This window comes from Myotis nattereri (genome assembly GCF_964212035.1).
Source record: "Myotis nattereri genome assembly, chromosome: 3".
Lineage (NCBI taxonomy): Eukaryota > Metazoa > Chordata > Mammalia > Chiroptera > Vespertilionidae > Myotis > Myotis nattereri.
Window position 1 is genome coordinate 43,211,753 of NC_138077.1, and position 21,017 is coordinate 43,232,769.

The window sequence follows — 21,017 nt, forward strand, 5'->3', positions numbered from 1 at the left end:
ATTTTATGTCTTAACTCTAGCTAAATACAGTCATTGGTGTAGTGAGATTAAGTTGTTCTGAATTATGACAGAGTGGATATTACATTACTGAATTTGCTAATACTGACAGCTGAACCACTGACCAGATATGCCTTGGATTTTGGTACAAATCATGGTATGATTATTTCTGTCATTTATGTGATAGTTTCTTTAATTATCAATATTTTTGACTTATCCATACTCTGAATGGAAATAATTTTTGGGTGGAGTATAATGAAGTATCTAAAAATATCCCTCAAACAATAGCTGAGGTTTTGGTTGTTTTTATTTCATCATCAGGTTAAGAGAGATGAATCTGGAGCAATCCATGTTACTAAGCAAAAGCATCTTCACCTCTACTATGACCTCATCAACTTTACTGTGAGTATTCAAATGAACTATCCCCATTTATTGCATATAATTGTTTTGAGATCATGGTGTGTTAAAGCTATCAGGATTTCTGCCATGAACCATGCCTTTAGGATTATATGAAATATGGACAGAAGTGAAGTCTGGCTTATATTGAATAAAATCTGAGTTTGATATGATGTCACATTATTTTTCTTGTCTTTCAGCCTATGTCTTGCTGAACAAAAATTTTCTTTAATGTCCTAATTAGTTTAAAGGGGAGTTTAGAAGGATTTAGATGGATTTCTTCAGGATTATTGCTGGACTTTCTTTGTAAACATATTTTTATCCTTCTGAGTTTGTCCTAATTGGTTCAGGAGCTTATCTACGCTTTTCTTTTCTAGTGGCTAAAAAGTTTGCAGAGGTCTCTCTCTATCACACATCTCAGTCCGAAGTGACTTTTGGTGTAAAAAAAAGAATATTTCTTTTTGTGTCAATTTTTAAATTTTTAAATAGTGTGTTAATTCTGTAATAGTGCAGTTATAATATTTCTGGGTTTCTATCATTAGTGCTCTTAGCATATCACTATCTGGTATCTGGTGAAATACTCTGTAGATATATGAATATAGGCAACCCTAAATATAAGACTGTGCCTCATTTTTCCAATAAAAGGCTAAAAAAGTTTTACCCCCAATTTGATAAAATGAAAAATTTTAGGATTATGGATGAAATAAACATTTATTATATAAGATTTGTAAGTTCAGTTTATAAATTGAATTATAAAGATTATTGAGATTATTTAATCTCACACATAGATCATTGATTTAGAAATAATGCTTTTTCTTATAAACATTTCACGAAATAATTTTGTTCAATCTCTTCTCATGTATATAAGACATCAGTGACTTTGTCAACATTAGAACCACTTGTTGAATCATTGGACACAGTTTTCTAGAATTCATCATCACTTCTGTTTAAGATGTTTGAGATACAGCACTTTTAAAATCAGCATATGATTCTTCCCCTGGAAAATTTTTTTCCAACCACAAGTAGCCATGCTCCTGACAATTCCACAGCGAGTATTTTTATTTGTCCTGTGGCTTATCCATGATGTGACCACTAACTGCATTGCTCTGTAAATTACCTTTAAAAGGCTTGTTTACAACAATGTCAACACTCACAATTATGAGATTCTAACTTCAGGAATAATTGCTAAACTGCAAACTTTTTTTTTCTCTGTCATTCTCTCTCTGTTTTAAAGCATTTAAAAACTATTATTGACTGATATTCAGTAAGGCTAATAAAAAAAATGTATCTTTTTTCCCTTAATGATACTTTGTTTTTCAAAGTAAAGTGATCAAAAGAGCACCTTATAGGAGCTCTTTGTAAAAGATTTCAGTATCAAACTCTGTTTTCTGAGAGATATTTTTTTGGGAGTGGGAAACAAACAAACAAACACACAGAAAAACAAACCCTTCCTTTATAGTAGCTACTATACAGTGGTAGAGCATATCTTCAGCATATGTTAAGAGAAAATTGATCCATTTTCAACTTGGTTGTCACTGATATGGTATGCAAATAAGCTTTGATAACCTGGGATAGACCATATAAATAAATCAACATGAATGCCAGAGAGATAATGTGCAGGGGAATTATTTTGTTCCCTCTAATTTAGAATTCTAATTGAGCAGATTTAAAAACTTTATTCCTTGGGAAGGATTAAGATTTTTAAAAATATATTTTGAAAATAAATCTCATACATAACCCAAGAAATTTATCATAATGGCATCCTTCAGAAGATTTTTAACATTATTATTTAGTTATTATTTAAAAAATTATAATAGATACTAGAGGCCCAGTGCACAAAAATTTGTGCACTGGTGGGGGGGGGTGTCCCTCAGCCCGACTTGTGCCCTCTCACAGTCTGGGACCCCTCGGGAGATAACCACCTGCTGGCTTAGGCCCGCTCCCCGGGTGGCAGATGGCAGGCCCGATCCCTCGGTGCCTGCCCCGCCTCCCGGGTCATGCACATGGCAGGGCCGATCCAGGGGTTGGGGCACCGCCCCAGGTTGGGTCGCACACAGGACGCCCTGGGCGTGTCGCACATGGGACGCCTGGGCGGGCTGGCTGATCACTGCTGACCCGCTTGGCCGCCCCGGGTTGGGTCGCACATGGGATGCCTGGATGGAGGCTGGGCGGGCTGGCCGATCGCTGCTGCACCACCCGGCTGCCCCAGGTCGGGTCGCACATGGATGCCTGCCACCCCGGTCACAGATAGCAGGCCCGGATGGCAGCAGGGCAGGTGGGATGGCGCTGTCCTGCCCTGCCTGCAGTATGCAAATTAGCTGCCATCTTTGTTGGCGGTTGATTTGCATATCACACTGATTAGCCAATGGGAGGTGTAGCGAAGGTACGGTCAATTACCATGTTTGTCTATTATTAGATAGGATAGAAGACATAGAAAAATACAGCAAAAACTCTCCTAATAATTTTAGGGAGGTTTTGAAGGAAATATATATTTTAAATAACTTCTATTTTGAACTATGTGTTACAAATATATTTCAACAATTATCCTTTGACCACCTAGGTTTATGAGATTTAATTTGCCCTTTTGTTTCATTGATGTAACACTGAAATACAAAGTTTGTCACTTTGCTTAAGTCATTTGTGACTTAAGCAAAAATTTTATGAAAGCCAATATATCCTATAACATATATCTATTAAAGATTTTTGTTAGCCTTCTTTCGGACTACGAGAGTGTCATTGTAGCACTGTCAAACTCAATATTGTGTTGTGTTCCTATTGCTCTCTGGGCTGTTTACTCAGTAGTTCTCGCTGTGATTGTGTTGTCATGAAGCTATTAAATGGATAAAGTCCTCAGGGTCATTTAACTGAGTGGCCAAGCTTTCTTCTTGTCCTGAATGATGGCGTGGGATGGGCCTCACTTTTGTTCTGTTGTGTGCTTGAATTGCAGTGGATGAACTCACGCACAGTTGTACTCTTGGATAGTGCAGAGAAGTTGCATGTGATTGATCGGCAAACTCAAGAGGAATTGGAAACAGTGGAAATCTCAGAAGTTCAGTTGGTCTATAATAGCAGCCATTTCAAATCACTAGCCACCGGAGGAAATGTTAGCCAGGCACTGGTAAGGGTAACCCATTACCTTAGTACTGACTTGATAAACATGGTGCTTTGTTGCTGTTTTGTTCTAGAAATAGAAACTCTGAGGAGTTATCTTTATGTTTTGAGGTGTTTCTTTAAAAGCCACTAGGTTGAAGTGGATGTGGGTGTGTTTGTAAATATTCAGGAATGTGAACTAAAACAATAATTTCTCTTACCTTCTATTCAGAAATCTGACTAATTTAATGGCCAAGAGTTTTCTTTTTTTCTTTTTTTTTTATTCCTTTTTTTTTTTAATCTTTATTGTTCAGATTATTACATTTGTTCCTCTTTTTTCCCCCATAACTCCCCTCCACCCAGTTCCCACCCCACCCTCCGCCCTCACTCCCCACCCACTGTCCTCATCCATAGGTGCATGATTGTTGTCCAGTCTCTTCCCGCATCCCCCACACCTCTTTCCACCCCAAGAATAGTCAGTCCATTCCCTTTCTATGTAATGGCCAAGAGTTTTAACTTTTATGCTAAAATAATAAAATGAAGTTGGAAATTTATGAGATAGGAGTTATAAAAGCAAAATATTTTAGAAAGTTTAATATGGCAGCAATAAGTATGATAGGTTTAAGGGGTAAATGACTAGTGACAGGTAGCCCATGAGGCTTTGGAAATATTTGGGTGATTGGTAAAGGAATGAACAGGTATAGTGTTTGTGGGAATTAAAAGGCAAAGCTAGGCTTTGAGAGAAAGAAAAAAGATTCTTTCAGAGTAGGAGATAGATGAAATGGTGTGCTTGGAGAGAAGGAAGACATGAAAATTATGATCTTAGTATTAATCTATACTAATAATAGCTTAGGTGGTGTCACGCCCTCATGTATCACGCCCTAATGTTGTCACAAGATGGCCATCACAAGATGGCTGCACGCACAGCGGAGGTGGGGCCCAGCAGCCGCTCTGCACGGTGAGGCCTGGGGGTCCTGTGGCTCCGTGCAGCGTGGAGGAGCCAGTCCCGGCGTCTCCGCTGCCTTGAACGGAGGAGGTGTGTCCGGGTGGAGGAGGTTGGTCACGGCAGGGGAGGGCAGTTGTGGGTGATCAGGCAGGCAGGGGAGCAGTTAGGCATCAATAAGGCCAGCAGGGGAGCAGTTAGGGTGTGATCAGGCTGGAAGGAAGAAGCAGTTAGGGGAAATCAGGCAGGCAGGCAGGTAAGCGGTTAGGAGTCAGAGGTCCAGGATTGTGAGAGGGATGTCCGACTGCCGGTTTAGGCCCAGTCCCACAGTTGGACATCCCCTGAGGGGTCCGGATTGGAGAGGGTGCAGGCTGGGCTGAGGGACACCACTGGAATTTTGTGCACCAGACCTCTAGTTTTACCATATTTTAAGTAACTGTAATAATGGCCTTTAGCAATTCACACAGATAGTTTACAGTTAAATTACTTTGAATTGTGATCTCATGTTTCCTAAACCAGTAATCTTTAAGCAGGAAGTTAGACTATTATGAGGCTTCCTGGGTATTTTCTTGAAGAAAATAGTAATAATGGTCATATTTAATGAGTATCTGCTGCATGAAATGTAGCCATTGCCCAAATCTCTCTGAGATATTAGAACCTCAGAGCATAAAATATACATGAAAGGGTCGTCCAGCCTTAGAATTTAGAAACCAAGAAAATCCAGGGTAAGAATAATGATAAAACAATAGAATTTTCTAAAGTAAGAATAATTACTGTCTCACACTTAGATGTTTTCTGGTGTCTGGTTATTAAAAATACTTTCAAGTATTTTTTTAAGTCAGACTTTAAGCTTATACTTTCAGCTAAGATAGAATAATGGGGCCTGGATTTACTCTCCTGTCTGGGGGAAAAAAATCAGAAAAAGAAACAATAGTTTCCTAGATACTGGATATCATGTAATGAAGCACAGCAATTCCGGACAAAATAGGAAACAAATGGCATGAGCCCTATGGGTATCCCAATGTCTGTCCTTGAGAGTTTCCATGTGGCTCAGGGGGAGGAACCCAGATGGAGCTTGGAGTGCTCCATGAGTGAGACAGAGCGGAGACTGAGGCTGCAGGAAGACAAGTGTGGGTAGGACAGGCCAGAGTACTGGTGTGAAGAGCACTATACAAAGGGTCCCCTTGGGTATTCAGCAGGCTACTAATCAATAGAAACTGCCCAAGGCAAGGGAAAGAAATATTTGTAAGATTTGGAAGGAACAAGAGCTAGTGATCACACTGGCTTGTTTACACTAGCCAGATGGAAAACCTTATGATTCACATGCATTGGGCAGAGTACTCGGACATCTTGCCTCAGTAGTGGGGAATAGTTAGAACTAAAGTAAATGCTGCTCTCATCCCCACTAACATATCTTTTTTTTTTTTAATTTTTTTTTAAAATATATATTTTATTGATTTTTTACAGAGGGGAAGGGAGAGAGATAGAGAGTTAGAAACATCAATGAGAGAGAAACATCGATCAGCTGCCTCCTGCACACCCCCAATCGGGGATGTGCCCACAACCAAGGTACATGCCCTCGCCCGGAATCGAACCTGAGACCCTTCAGTCTGCAGGCCGATGCTCTATCCACTGAGCCAAACCAGCCAGGGCCCCACTAACATATCTTAAAAACAAGACCAGAAAGGAACAAACTGTTTGCTGGTAACTTAACTCCTCCCAGAGTAAAGCACAATAATATCAATAAGAATACAGAAATTTCCAGGACCCAACATGCTGAAATTTGAAATTTGCAGTGTCTGCCATCGAATCAGGGATTACTAGGCATGCAAAGAAAAAGTAAAACACAACTTATACTGAGGAGAAAAATCTATCAAAACTGACTTAAACCCGAAACAGATATTAGAATTAGCAGACAAGGACATAACAGTTATCATAGGTATAGTCTGTATGTCCAAAAAATTAAGTAGAGACATGGAAGATTTTAAAAGATGTAAATCTAGAGATAAAACTAAAGTGCTTGAAATGAAAAATACACTGGATATGAAGCAAAAATGAACAAAATTGAAATGAGAAAAAGACAACTTCACAATTATAGTTTGGAAATTTTAAACTCTCTCAGTAAGTAATAAAATGAGTAGGCAGAAACACATTAAGGGTATAGAAGACTAAAAAGAACACTGTTGATCAACTTGACCTGACAGTTATAGAATATTGCACCCAACAGAAGCAAAGTACAATTATTTTTCAAGTGCATATGGAACATCCACTGATATAGATTATATGATAGGCCATAAAACAAGCTTCAGCCAATTGTTGAAGGAATCATCAGGTTCACTTTGGAGATAATTCAAATATTTGGAGGTTAAGTAACACTTTTATAAACCATGAGACAAAGAAAAAAATCTCAAAGGAAATTAGAATATATTTTGAACTAAATGAAAATACAACATATAAAAATCTGTGATCCACAATTAAATCAGTTTTTGAGGGTAATTCATAGCATTAAGTACTTACATTAGAAAAGAAGAAAAAATCTCAAATAAGTGATCTAAGCTTCTATCTTAATTAAGGAAATAAAAAAAGAGCACAATATACTTAAAGTAGATTGAAAGAAGAAATAATAAAGATGAACACAAATCAATTAAATGGAAAATGGACAAATGATAGGAAATTAAAGAAACCAAAAGCTGGTTCTTTGAAAGATAAATGAAATTGACAAACCTCTAGTGAGACTAATCAAGGAAAAAAGGGGGAGGGCACAATTACTAATATCAGGAGTGAGGGTGGTAATGTCACTGTAGAGTCTATAGGTATTAAAAAGATAATATGCCCAACCGGAGTGGCTCAGTGGTTGAGCATTGACCTGTGAACCAGGAGGTCACAGTTCAATTCCCAGTGAGGGCACATGCCCAGGTTGTGGCTTGATTCTCAGTGTGGGGAATGCAAGCGACAGTGGATCAATGATTCTCTCTCACCATTGATGTTTCTCTCTCTCTCTCCCTCTCCCTTCCTCTCTGAAATCAATAAAAATAAAAATAAACAATATGAGTAACTTTATGCCAATAAATTCAAGAATTTTAGATGAAATGGAAAAAAATTCTTTGCAAGGCACAAATTACTAAAGCTGACTCAAGAAGAAATGAAAAATCTAGTAAATAAATACATTTTCTGCAAAAAAACTCTAGGCCCAGTTGACTTCACTAGTGAAGTCTATCATATTTTAGGAAAAAAAAAAACCAAACCACCAATTTTACACAGAAATCTTTTCAAAAATAAAGTAAATGGGAGCACATACTTTTTTAAAAATGAAATTTGCTTATTATCTCTGATAATAAAATGAGACAAAGACATTATAATAAAGAATACAACAGACCAATGTCCTTATAAGTATAGAAGCAAAAATCCATAATATATTAGCAAATAGAAGCCAGCAGTGTATAAAAAGAGTAATCATGATCAAATGGTGTTTATCCAAGGCATTCAAGACTGGTTTAACATTTAAAATTCAATGTAGCCCTGGCTGGTATGGCTCAGTTGGTTGGAGCTTCCTCCCATACAGCTGAAGGTCACAGGTTCAATTCCCGCTCAGGGCACATAGGTAGGTTTCAGATTTGATCCTGGGTGAGGGTGGTGTATAGGAGGCAACCATGTAACCAAATATGTTTGTTGTGTATTTAAGCTGTCCTTTATTAGATTAGCTTAGGACATACTAAAATGCATTGAGGCATTTGACTTCGTTAATGGTAAAAGAAAAACCATATCATCTTCTCAAAAGACAGGAAAATTTAACATTTAGTCTTGATAAATTCTTAGCAAACTAGAAATAGAAGGAAACTTCAACCTGATAATCAAGAACATCATCCAAAATCCTACTTAAATATTACTGCCAAAAAACAAACCAAAATCAAAGTCCCTGATTCTGATCAAACCTCTTCTAGACAAAATATAGAAGACAGAGGAACATGGTAAAAGATTCCTTGACACAATTAGCAAAATCAGGTGGAGGAAACTTTATGGAATAGTGTTACAGCTTCTTTAATAAATAAACCTAAAGGAAAATAAGGGATGGTCAGAGGTGGAGGCAAAAACTATACATTAAAAAATACTATCAGCCAGCTCCAATATGTGGCCCTTGTCTGTTTCTTGATTCAGACAATTAAATGTAGAAAAAAAAAAAAGCCCAAACGACAAAAATATACTCAGCATTTGACATTTATGAGACAAGCTGAAATCCAAACTCTGATTGGGTAATTGATATTGAGGAATGATTATTAAATTTTAAAAGCATGTTAATGTAATTGTGGTTATATTAAAAAGGATTGAATATGTATATATATATGTACATATATATATATACTGAATTTTTATAAATGAAATATTCAAAATCTGAAATTCACTTCAAAATTATACTGTGTTACAGTGGAGTCAGTGGGATTATAGATGAGATAAGATTGGTGATGAGTTGACAATTAATGAAGCTGGTTAATGGTTGCAGGGGATTCATTATTTTATTCTATGTTCATCTATATTTTGAAATTTTCACAGTGAAAAGTTAAGATTAATTATCATAGATCTTTTATTTGGGGACCAAAGTAAGCTCTTCTGTTATTGACTGCTTATATATTTTGGGATATTTATAAATGTTAACATATTTAAGCCTCAACGAAACTGTGCATGGTTTTCAAAGATGTGAAAACTCAATGTCGGAAGTTTGAAACTTATTTAAGGTCATACCTAGAAAGTGACATTGCCAAAGTTTGCAATCCTGACTTATCAAACAGCAGGTTTTGTTTCTGTTTTGCTGGGCTGTGCTGACTCCTATATACTATGCTACTTTGTCTTCTTGTTTCTTCTTGTGTTTAATATTTATATTTATTTCAAAGAACTTGGGGCTACCATTTTCAATCAGCTCTATTCTTTGCCAGAAGCAGTGACTATTGTTATCCAATAATGGGACAGGTTGCAACAGTTTTCCTTTAGATTTACAAGTTTGCATGTTCCTCCCTTTCTGCATTATTCTGAAAAATAAACCCCATGTGTAAGCAGAGAATTACTTTCTTGCACTTTGTCTTTTTTGCTCCTTCCACTGATGGACTGGCCCATGATTGATATCCATGCTCCCCTAATTATGGGATAAACCAGGTTAGACTAAAATATTGTCTTTATAATGGACATTCTTTAAAACTTAATGAGACTTCTAATTCATGCAATCTTTACCTTTTTTGTTTACTTTTTTACAGGCTTTGGTTGGAGAGAAGGCTTGTTATCAATCCATCAGTAGCTATGGTGGTCAGATCTTTTATTTGGGGACCAAAGTAAGCTCTTCCACTTGGCATTTGTTTGTGTCAGGATAGTTGAAGCTTAAGCAGATTGCTGGTGAAGAGGGCAGTGTGTTACAAAATGAATATCGATTAGCAGTAATCTACAACTTTTAGGGATTAGATAGTCATGAATTTTAGCTAATTAATTTACCTTCTCCACTTTGGGGCATACTTTTACTTTCATTTAGATTCTAATAGGACACTTATTTTCTTTATTCAGGGATGTATTTTTATATTTTTCAAATTTATTTTTTCATGACCATGAAGATACCTTATTATGTATATTTGTCATGTAATTAAGCTGCCCTTTATTAGGTTAGCTTAGGACATATTGAATGCATTGAAGCATTTGACTTAGAGTAGAATCACTGGAATAGGAACTTTTTGTATATCATTTTGTTCCTGTGCTAAGAAAACAACAAAAAATCCCACAAACAAACCAGAAAAAACAACACGGAGAAGAAATATTTTTTCATTATTGAAAATTTTCAGGTCTGTACAGGGAGATTGAGCGTTCCTTGTTCCTGGGTATTAACTCCCTAGACCAGTGGTTCTCAACCTGTGGGTCGCGCCCCCTTTGGGGATCGACTGACCCTTTCACAGGGGTCGCCTAAGACCATCGGAAAACATATAGAATTACATATTGTTTTTGTGATTAATCACTATGCTTTAATTATGTTCAATTTGTAACAATGAAATCGGGGGTCACCACAACATGAGGAACTGTATTAAAGGGTCGCGGCATTAGGAAGGTTGAGAACCACTGCCCTAGACTGTAGACTTATTAACTTTTAAATGTTTGTTTGATTTACCCTTTAATGTGGGACCTTGAAGACCCTTTAATAAACACTTCAACTGTATTATGAATGGTTTTACTTAAAGAGATGCAAAATGAGATGTGGGGCAAGGACAAATGTGTCTCCCAACCAAGTTTGTTAAAGATGGTCATTTTAATTTCCTTCTCTTTGTTTTCTAGTCTGTTTATGTAATGATGCTGAGGAGCTGGAGAGAGGTGAGTTCAAAGTAATTTTATGTGTTAGAATTGTTGAACTGATAGCATCTTAATGTTTGTTTTGACTTTGCCAAAAAAGATTATTTGGATTAGTGCTTTTTAATTTCAAAAATGTACATCAAAACCATTGTAACTGTTAGGTACTTGATTTGATAAAACTCACTGTAAATTAGAATTAGGTTTGTCTACATACATCAGAAAAGTCAAAATAATAGTGGCCTGTTGCTTCAAGTTTCAACAGTGGCTTCAAGCTTTCTCTCATCTAAAAGCCATCTGGCAGTAGGCCAGCTGTGGCTAGTGTGGCAGCTCCATGGTCTTTAGTGTGCTATCCTGTGCCACATCCTTGTTGTGGTGTCTAGTCCCAGGGTCATTTATGTCTCAATAGGGCTGCTGGAGCTCCAGCTGTTAGTCCACATTCGAGAAAGGAGGAAAGAGAAGAGAAAGGCTAGCCCCTCCCTTTTAAGGTGATATCCCAGAAATACCAAACAACACTTCCACTTATCATTGGCTAGAACTTAGTCACATGGTCCCAAGTAACAAGGGAGTCTTAGAGATGTCCTTTAGCTGGTTTATTGCTGTCTCAAATAAACTTGGGATTTGTTACTGAGGATGAGGGAGTGAAAGGATGTTGTGATAAGCAACTAGACGTTTCTGTTACAGTGACCTTCTAGTTGTTTTCTCTTTTTATATTTGGGCCTTGTGGCTGCCTAGTACTATCTTATATAGTCACTGTACTATCTAGTGCTTTAAGAAATTATTTTTCTTGGAACTTAGATATTCATATGGTTATTAGAATACTTGCAGCTACTAAGCAACAACTTCTGGAAAGATATTTGGATAAATAGGAATTCTGACTTGTGATTGGTCAGACAAAGGGGTCTAGCTTCTTGCATTTATTTATTTTAGAGGGTGGATCACCTCCTGAAACAAGATTGTCTTACAGAAGCTTTGGCTCTTGCATGGTCTTTCCATGAGGGAAAAGCAAAAGCAGTTGTGGGTAAGTTAACAGAAAACCGGTGGTGTAGACTTTTTTCTGAAATAGAGAGAATGAATAATACTAATCACTCATAGAACACTTTTTTAGCTTAATGTTTAAGTATTTTATAAGCAAGACTAGAGGCCCAGTGCACCCTCTCACAATCTGGGACCCCTCAGGGGATGCCGGGCTGCTGGTTTCATCCTGATCCTCACAGGCCAGGCCGGAGGACCCCACTGGTGCACGAATCCATGCACTGGGCCTCTAGTATGCATATAAGATCTTTAGTTAATTTCTTCCCGCCCTCCCTCTTCCCACCTTCCCTCTGAGATTCATCAGTGTGTTCCATGTTTCCATGCCTATGCATTGAGTGTGTGCCGCCTGGTGGTCAGTGTGCGTCATAGCTACCGGTCGAATAGTCAGATGGTCGCTTAGGCTTTTATATATATAGATGTTACCAGAACTTACAGATTTCAGTGAAAAAGGTTAATAACCAATATAGGATATATAATTTTAAATGTCACTTAATATTAGAATAAAAGGGAAGTACATTGATAGGCTATCTGATTCATTAGATATGATGTGTTCTTATTATAGCATATTATCCAAAGTTTTGATATCTAAGGATTGTTGTATGGATATGTATTGTTAGCACAGATTATGACCAGAACAGTTTCACTACTAAAGATCTGGTTTAAATTTGTTTTCATTTGGAATTTGCTTCTCTGCAGGATTATCAGGGGATGCCAGTAAGCGAAAGGCTGTTGTTGCAGATCGAGTAAGTATTTTAATAGGGTCTTTACTGGGGTACAGCACAAATTTGCTTTGGGTATTTGCTAGTAATCTTTGGGCATGATTAGGTAAATGGCTACAGTCAAGGTGTCTGTGTATATATATAATAAAAAATAAATCAGATTATAGTTCCCTGGTATTACCTTGAATGTTTTAAAAAATTTTTTTATCATCTTTTCTTTTTTTTCTTGCTCACTCTCTTATGAAAATGATAAAGTAGTAAATAGTCTTTTGGTTATTTTAGGAAGAAGCCTGGAATCTGGATTATTTCTGAACCTAATAGCCCATAGGAAGTTGACATTTGTTATATGTTATAAACTGACTAGTAATTATGAAAAATAGTATAAATGCAAGCGTGTATGTTACTTGAGGTAATACAAAGGGCTGATGATTTATTATTACTAATTAGCATTAATAATTGATTAATGCTAATATTTACTATTGCCTTTGTTTCCTAGTCTAGACTTGGTTGAATTCATTTACTGTACTAATTTCTTTCCCTTTTTAATGTGCAAGTGCATTGGTAAAAATTACATTCCAAATTAGTATAAACATTTAGAAAATAAAAGTGATCATCTTTAGACTCATGATTTTTCTCAGTATCTGCCAAAATATTTAGGGTTCTATGTTCTATCTGTGTTCTTTAGGGAAAGATTTACAGCAGAGGATTACTGAAGAGCTTAACTTCAGTATTTCGTCTCCTGAGCAACATAGATACTACTAAAATCTAGAACCTGGAGATAGTTTTAGAAAAGATTAGCAATTAGTACTAGCCCTGAGACTGAAAGAATTTAGGTAGAGTTTAGGAAATTGGAAAATAAAGCCACTAAAATTTTACATTTATTTTTAATATAATAACAAAATCTGATTCTGTATTATTTAAGGGGATCGAATATATTAAGTATTGAAAAACTTTAGAGATATGTTTTAACTTCTATACAAGCCTATTTTCCTTACAGATGGTAGAAATCCTATTCCATTATACAGATAGAGCTCTGAAAAAGTGCCCAGACCAGGGAAAAATCCAAGTGATGGAACAGCATTTTCAGGTACACTGTTGCATGTGTTTATAACAGCAATTGGTATGAATAGGTCTAACATTGCTCTTTCATTTTACTTGAAGAATGGAACTTTCATGATTTGGTTAAACAATCTTCAGTATTCAAAGCTTTATTTCAGGGCTTGTGGAGCATTCTGTGTGATTAAATTTTGAAGTAACAGGTCACATGGGAGCAGATGAGTAAAAATGTCGGGAAGTGTTAGTGCTTAGCTACTTAGTACTGTGTGGAAGGAAAGACTATATGTATGAGGGTGTACCCGTGAATTCACACCTTATAGTGGCTGACACCTTGCTAATGACTAACATTTATGTTAATTAGGCTAGTTGAAGAAAAGGTAGACTACCAAGTTTTAAATTTAGTTTTCCTAAGAGTAACTGTGACTCAAGAACAGATTAGTTACAAAAAAAATATGATCTCTGAAATATGCGAATCATTGGGAGGTTGATACACAAATTGGGCTAAGTAATGCTCTAATTGTCACCATACCTCCCTAGAATATACTGCCTTCTGATGACCGGGACGAATTGAGTGAAATCGTAACGGACAGATACGGGGCAGACAGTTTAAAAAATGAGAATGAAAGATTTTTAGTTTTTCTTAAAATGCAGTGAAAACTGAAGTCAAAGAACAATTTAAGGCCTGTACAGTTTTTATTATGTGAGTTTTACTATTTGCGATGCTTTCCAGTTCTACTTGTTGTAAATCTCTGTTTATCCTTCTCCATTACTAGAGCTCCCCCACCTGCCACCTCCTCTTTTAATAAATATTTCAGTATCTAATACTAGAGGTCAGCAAACATTTTCTAAGAAGGGCCAGGTGGGAAAATATAGGGCATGTATGATCTCTCACATGTTCTTCTTTTTTAAAACAACCTTTAAAAATGTAGAAACCACTTTTAGCTCTGTGAGCAGTTCAGAAATAGGCTATGGGCAGGATTTGGCCCATGGCCAAGTATGCAACCCCTGTGTACTAAGGTCTAGACCAGTGATGGTGAACCTATGACACGTGTGTCAGAGGTGACACGCGAACTCATTTTTTTGGTTGATTTTTCTTTGTTAAATGGCATCTACACTAATAAAAGAGAAACATGATAATTGGCGTAGGACCGCTACCCTTCCCATTGGCTAATCAGCAAGATATGCAAATTAACTGACAGCCAAGATGGCGGCTGGCAGCCAGGCAGCTGAGAACAGGAGGCTTGGTTGCCCCAGCGATGGGGCGAAAGTGATGTTTTGATGGTGAAATATGAAAGAATCTCAGTATGATGATGGTTTCTATAGAAATTACAAAATTTACAGAGAAACAAACTGTAGTAGAATATGTTCTTTAATCATCTAGGTCTCTGTGGGAAGTTTTATTCTGCTAAAAGAGTATCTGATAAAATTTTTGATTTATTAATAATTTAGTTTCATGAAAGGTAAACGTAGTGGGAACCATTATTCTGGATTTACTCTATCATTGATTGGCAAGTGGGAGGAATAGACTCTTGAGAGAAAACTGATTACTTAAAAAATTGCAATAATGACCAAAAATACACTTGTCATGAATTCTGTATTTCATAAAGCAAATATATCAGAAAAAAATATGGGCACAATCTCATTATTATTTGCTCCGAAAAACTAATGGGTTCACAAAGAATAGCAAATTTTTTAAATTTTGACATATTAGCCGCAAATAGTCCAAAAAGAAAGGAAACAGTGAGGCTTGTTGAGAGATGTCTGTCTACAAAGCACTGAACAGCTACGAAATTGGAGAAAGGCAGACAACCAAAGATATGGCCAAAAGCATCATGAAGACTGTCAGAAAGGAGATTAGTATGATTCAGACTGTGCCTTCCAAAGGGTTGAGGGGTTTTGACAAAGATTCACTAGGTATACTAGTATACTACATGCCAAATAATACGTAAAGGGTGTGACATTCATTTTATTTAATTCTCACAAGAACCCAATGCAGTAGATACTGTTTTAATCCCCATTTTATAGGTGAGGAAATTTAGACCTATAAAGGTTAAGTGACTTCCCAAGGTAATATTGCTGGTAAGTGGTGGGGCCAGGACTTCAATCTAGGTCTTTCTGACTTCAAAGCTCAGCTCTTAAATAACCACTGTACTATACTATTATTTTCAGACAAGTACAAGGAAAGGATGGGTGACAAGGGGTGCTGTTAATAGGTGGTCAAGATTGATAATTAGAGTAAACATCTAAGCCCTTTAATACTATTGTGTGGCAGGCACTGTTACAAACCCTCTATACATATTAACTCATTTAATTTTTATCATAACTTTGTAAGGTAGGTACTGATATATTCCCCTTTATAAGTGAGACAGAGGCACAGAGAGGCTAAGTAACCTGTTTCAGATTACATAGCTCATAAATGATAGAGCTGGGATTACAATCTAAGCAGTTGGGCTTCAGGGTCCACATCTATTACAGTACAACACTTCATATTTTGCTTTCATTTTCATGAGCACAGAGAATGGTCTTTAAAGTGGAAAATATAAATATATTTATGAAAATAGCTGAAGCCCAGCATATGTGATATATAGTTAGTTGCATTATGATTATCCAAATCTCAAAACCTTTTGAAGTATAACCCAGGATACTGTTCGACCAATCTGAGCCATTATTGATAATTTGTCAGTAACTTTGGATCAATTTCCATTCTCAGTTAAGCATGGATGCCTAAGCTGAGGAGACACAATTTATTTCCCTCAGAAGGACTGTTTGCTTCTGGAAAAGGTGCTCTTCAGTCCATTAGGATGGGTGAAATACATGGTTAGTTGGCCATAAATCTACTGTTTGAAGTGTATAATCTTAAATATTTAATCATAAAATAGTTTGACTCTAAAAGCATATTTTTTTTGAAAGAAGAGTGAACTTCAGGAACTATCTACTGATAATCCCAATGTGGTTTGTGAACATTTTTTATGAGTTCACATAAAAATGTCCACGTTAAACTCATAAATTGCCATTTTGAAAGGAATATGTGGACAGTTATTCATGGAATGCCTATTCCATAACATCTTGCTTTCATTAAGAGCATTTTTCTGGATTTTCCTTTATCCTCATGGCTGAAATAGATATGTAAATAGTAAATAGATTAGTAAATAGTTAATAGATTTGTAGCTAAACATCCCTACCCAAAGAATATTCTTTGGTGGTTTAGTATTAGTTACATCTTAAGGCTCTTTAATATCCAAGTTTTTATCTTTGATTTGGATGAAGACTTAGTGAGTGGCTTGTCAAATTTAGCTGGCACCAAGAAATGCAATCAAAATCATTATGAGATGAAATTTAACAGGGATAAACATCCAGACTTCATTAGATTCAAATAATTAACTTGCATGAGTACTGGATTGGGAAAATCTAGCTGGACAGGATTTCAGTTGACAGCAACTTAGTATGCGCCAATGATGTGTTAGGGCCCAGATAAAGGAAAGTGATAGAACCCTTGGGCTACTTGTTAGAGATAAAACCACTAAGATATTTTATAGACTGTTGACAACTAAGATTTATCCCATAACTGGGATGCTGAGAGGTTTTATGAACAGTGGTTAAAAAAAAATACTGGGATGTTTAATCTGAGGAGAAAGGAGATGGAGATATGCTGCCTTCAGATGATGCAGGGCTGTCATACGTGGATTTACGGTGTTACTGCAGAGGGCAGGCTAGTAGAAGTTCTGAGATATATTTCAGTTTAAAACGACCTGGTGCTGATGTAAGAGCTCTTGGGTTTATCTTTTGAATATTAAAATAAAAGGAGGATGTCAAACTGACCAGGAGTGTTTTAAAAGACTATCTTTGCTGACTGGGAAGATTTGAGATTCTGTGTCAGCATCAATAAACTCATTAGGAACAGGTAACCTGTATTCCAATTAAGACTGGTTAGTCAAAATACTGAGAATTTGTATTTTACCAGCAGGTGGCACTCATGCCTGCTGCCTCAGTTTTAGTCTTCACATTTGAGGAGGGGGCCTCACCTTTTCCTTACAGTCAGAATATACAATGCCATTCAGTATTTCTGCTTTCCTCTAAAGACAAATTGGCATGTTTTCCTGTCCTAACTATAGAAAATAACTTTTGGATCTTGCGGCTTTTATCTGAGAAAGATTTGAACCTATAATTATATTTTATTCATATAATAACTAGTAGACTTGAAAGGAATTAAAGTGTTCTTTGTCTCATACATGCTGAAACTCACTTTTTCTTCCAGCTAAGTCTTTCCCATCCTAAAACAAAGTCAAACAGCAAACAGTCCTGGTTAGGTAGTTCAGCTTGTTAGAGCATTGTCCCAATATGCCAATGTTATGGGTTTAATCCCCAGTCAGGCACAAGCATGAACCAGTGAATGCATAAATAAGTGGAAAAACAAATTAATGTTTCTCCCTCCCTCTCAAATCTACAACAACAATAATAATAATATACAGCAAATAAATCCCTTCTTTGCCTCAAGCCATACCCAATAGCCTTAAGCCTCCTGTTTGTACATTCGTTACAAGCCAAATATCTTATAAGAGTTGTCTCCATTTCCTTATCTTCCTCTCATTCCATGCCTGTAAATTTAGTGGACTCTTATTCCTCATCTTACTGATACTCATTAGCATTCAACACAGTGAATGACTTCTTGAAACACTCTATCCATTGGGCTTCCCTGGTATCATACATTCAAGTTTCTTTTCTTTTTTTTTTTCCACCCAAGTTTCTATCAGCTCCATTTCTAATTCGATCTTGTTCTTTTTATTCTGAGACTCATAGGTTTAGTGCCTCCCTGCCCACAACTTTCCTATATTAATGTTTCAGTGACCATCTGTATCAGTCGAGGTTCTCCAGAGAAACAGAACCAATAGAATGCGCACACACACACACACACACACACACACATTTATCTTCTTTCAAGGACTTGGCTCACATAATTGTGGGGCTTGGCAAGCCTAAAATCTATAGAGTAGGTCAGTAGGCTGGAAACTTAGGCAGGAGTTGATGGTATGTCTCCTCCCCCCCTCCCCCCACACACACACACATCTTTATTGTTGAGATTTTTACAGATCCCCACCCCCACCCCTTTGTATCCCCATTGTCCCCCTCCACCCGGATCCTGCCCCATCCCAGGTCTTCACCACCCTATTGTCTGTGTCCATGGATAATGCATGTATGCATTTCAGTTTTTTTGGTTAATCTCTTCCCCCCATCCACACTTCCCTCTGAGATTCATCAGTCTGTTCCATGTTTCTATGCCTCTGGTTCTATTTTCTTCATCAGACTCCTTGTTTATTTATTTTGATTTTTAGATTCAATTATTGGTAGATATGTATGTATTGCCATTATATTCATATTTTTGATCATTTTTTTTTCTTTTTCTTAAGGAAGACCCTTTAACATTTCATGTAATACTGCTTTGGTGGTAATGAAGTCTTTTAGCTTTGTCTTATTTGGAAATTCTTTATCTGACTTTCAATTCTAAATGATAGCTTTGCTGTGTAGAATAATCTTGGTTGTAGGCCCTTGTTTTTTATCATTTTGAATATTTCTTGCCACTCCCTTCTGACCTGCAAAGTTTCTGTTGAGAAATCAGCTGACAGTCACATGAGCACTCCCTTGTAGGTAACTAACTGCATTTCTCTTGCTGCTTTTAAGATTCTCTTTTTGTCTTTAACCTTTTGCATTTTAATTATGATGTGTCTTGGTGTGGCCACTTTGGGTTTCTCTTCTTTGGTATTATCTGAACTTCCATTGACTTGTATATCTATTTCTTTCACCAGGTAAGGAAGTTTTCTGTCATTTTTTCAGTTAGGTTTTCAATTTATTGCTTCATCTCTTCTCCTCCTGGCACCCCCATGATATGTATATTGGTATGCTTGAAATTGTCCTAGAGGCTCCTTACACTGTCTTCATATTTTTGGATTCTTTTTTCTTTTTGCTCTTCTGATAGGAGTGGTTTTGCTTCCTCATATTCCAAATCACTGATTTGATTCTTGTCTTCCCATATTGTTAATTCCTGTAAATTATTTTTTATTTCAGTTAGTGTATCCTTTATTTCTAACTGTTCCTTTTTGATCTGAGTTCCTTGAAGTCCTCATTAAGTTCCTTGAGCATCCTCATAACTATTGTTTTGAACTCTGTCTCTGGTAGTTTGCTTGCTTCCATTTCACTTAGTTCTTTTTCTGGAGATTTCTTCTGTTCTTTAATTTGTGACCTGTTTCTTTGTCTCTGCACTTTGGTGGTTTCCCTGTTTTGTTTCTGTGTATTAGGTAGAGCTGCAATGTCTCCTGGAATTGATAGAGTGGCCTTGTGCAGTAGGTGTCATATAGGGCCCAGTGGCTCAGCCTCCTTAGTCACCTGAGCTGGGTACTCTAGGTGCACCCCGTGGGGGCTGTGTGCATTGTCCTGTTGTAGTTGAGACTTGATTGCTGTTGGCATCACTGGGAGTGATTGCCCCCAGGCCAATAGGCTATGTGGCCCAGCTGCGACTACAGCGGATGAGGTGCTGTCAGGAAATATCTCTATGGAGCAGGACTTGCTTCAGTGGGCATTTGATGTTCACCAAGTCCACCCCTTGAGTGTGTTGCTTGTGGATGTGGTGGGGTTGTAATTTGGTGTGGTTTGAAGCTGACCACTGGGTGCACTGGTTCTGGGGCCTCCTGGGAGTTGCAAAGTCACTAATTCCTGTGCCCTGCCTGGGGCCACCTGCCATGTGCTACAGAGAGATCTGCAGATGGCTGCTACTTGTGTGGAGTTTGGAGGTTCCCAGGCAAAGCTCTGAACCAAGGCAGGGTGCTGCTAGTGTGGGGCCTAGGACCACTTAGCAAGAGTTACTGGGCATGCTGAGGTCAGCTACTGCTTGTTTGAGAGATTTTAGCAAAGTCTGAAGCCTGAGCCAAGCCAGCCATTCATATAGAAAGGCCACTGCAAACAACTTGGGTAAGGCTGCAAATTGGGTGGGGCAGGGCCTCAGGGAATTAACCAAGGCTGGGCAAACAGTGTGGGCCAGGTTTATGGAGACTTAGATGTGCTGACTGCATTGTGGCAGGGAAGTCTCATCAAAGGAACAGTGAACTCTGCCAGCACTTTTGTCTGGGAGAAAGCTGCCCCCCAGTTCTTGCCCTGATGCCAGACAATTCATTTTTTTTTCCATATGTCTCTGGATCCTTTCAAGCTGTTGCCCCAGCACTGGAGCTCAGAGAAAGTGAGTCCAAGTAAGTCTGTGCGCCAACCCTTTAAGAGGAATGCCAGGGATTCCAGCAACCCTCTGCGTCACTCAGCCACAATTCCCACTGGTTTTTATAGCCTGAAGTTATGGGGATTTCTCTTCCCAGTACTGAAACCATGGGCCAAGGAGTCTGGTGTAAGACTGGGACCCTTTGATCCTCATTGGGTACTCCACAGCCAAATTTCCCTCCCAATTAAAAAAAAAACCGCCACATGTGGTG

General features: G+C 37.5%; 1 protein-coding gene across 2 annotated transcripts in view; it reads left to right on the forward strand.

The window, feature by feature from the left end:
• VPS8 (VPS8 subunit of CORVET complex) overlaps positions 1–21,017 on the forward strand; it is a 263,787-nt gene that overhangs the window by 60,647 nt on the left and 182,123 nt on the right. For both annotated transcript variants that reach the window (XM_081086229.1, XM_081086230.1), the window contains 7 exons: positions 319–399; positions 3,341–3,511; positions 9,670–9,744; positions 10,727–10,762; positions 11,669–11,759; positions 12,470–12,516; positions 13,490–13,579. In XM_081086229.1, coding sequence (XP_080942355.1) covers positions 319–399; positions 3,341–3,511; positions 9,670–9,744; positions 10,727–10,762; positions 11,669–11,759; positions 12,470–12,516; positions 13,490–13,579 — 591 coding nt within the window. The remainder of the gene's footprint in view (positions 1–318; positions 400–3,340; positions 3,512–9,669; positions 9,745–10,726; positions 10,763–11,668; positions 11,760–12,469; positions 12,517–13,489; positions 13,580–21,017) is intronic.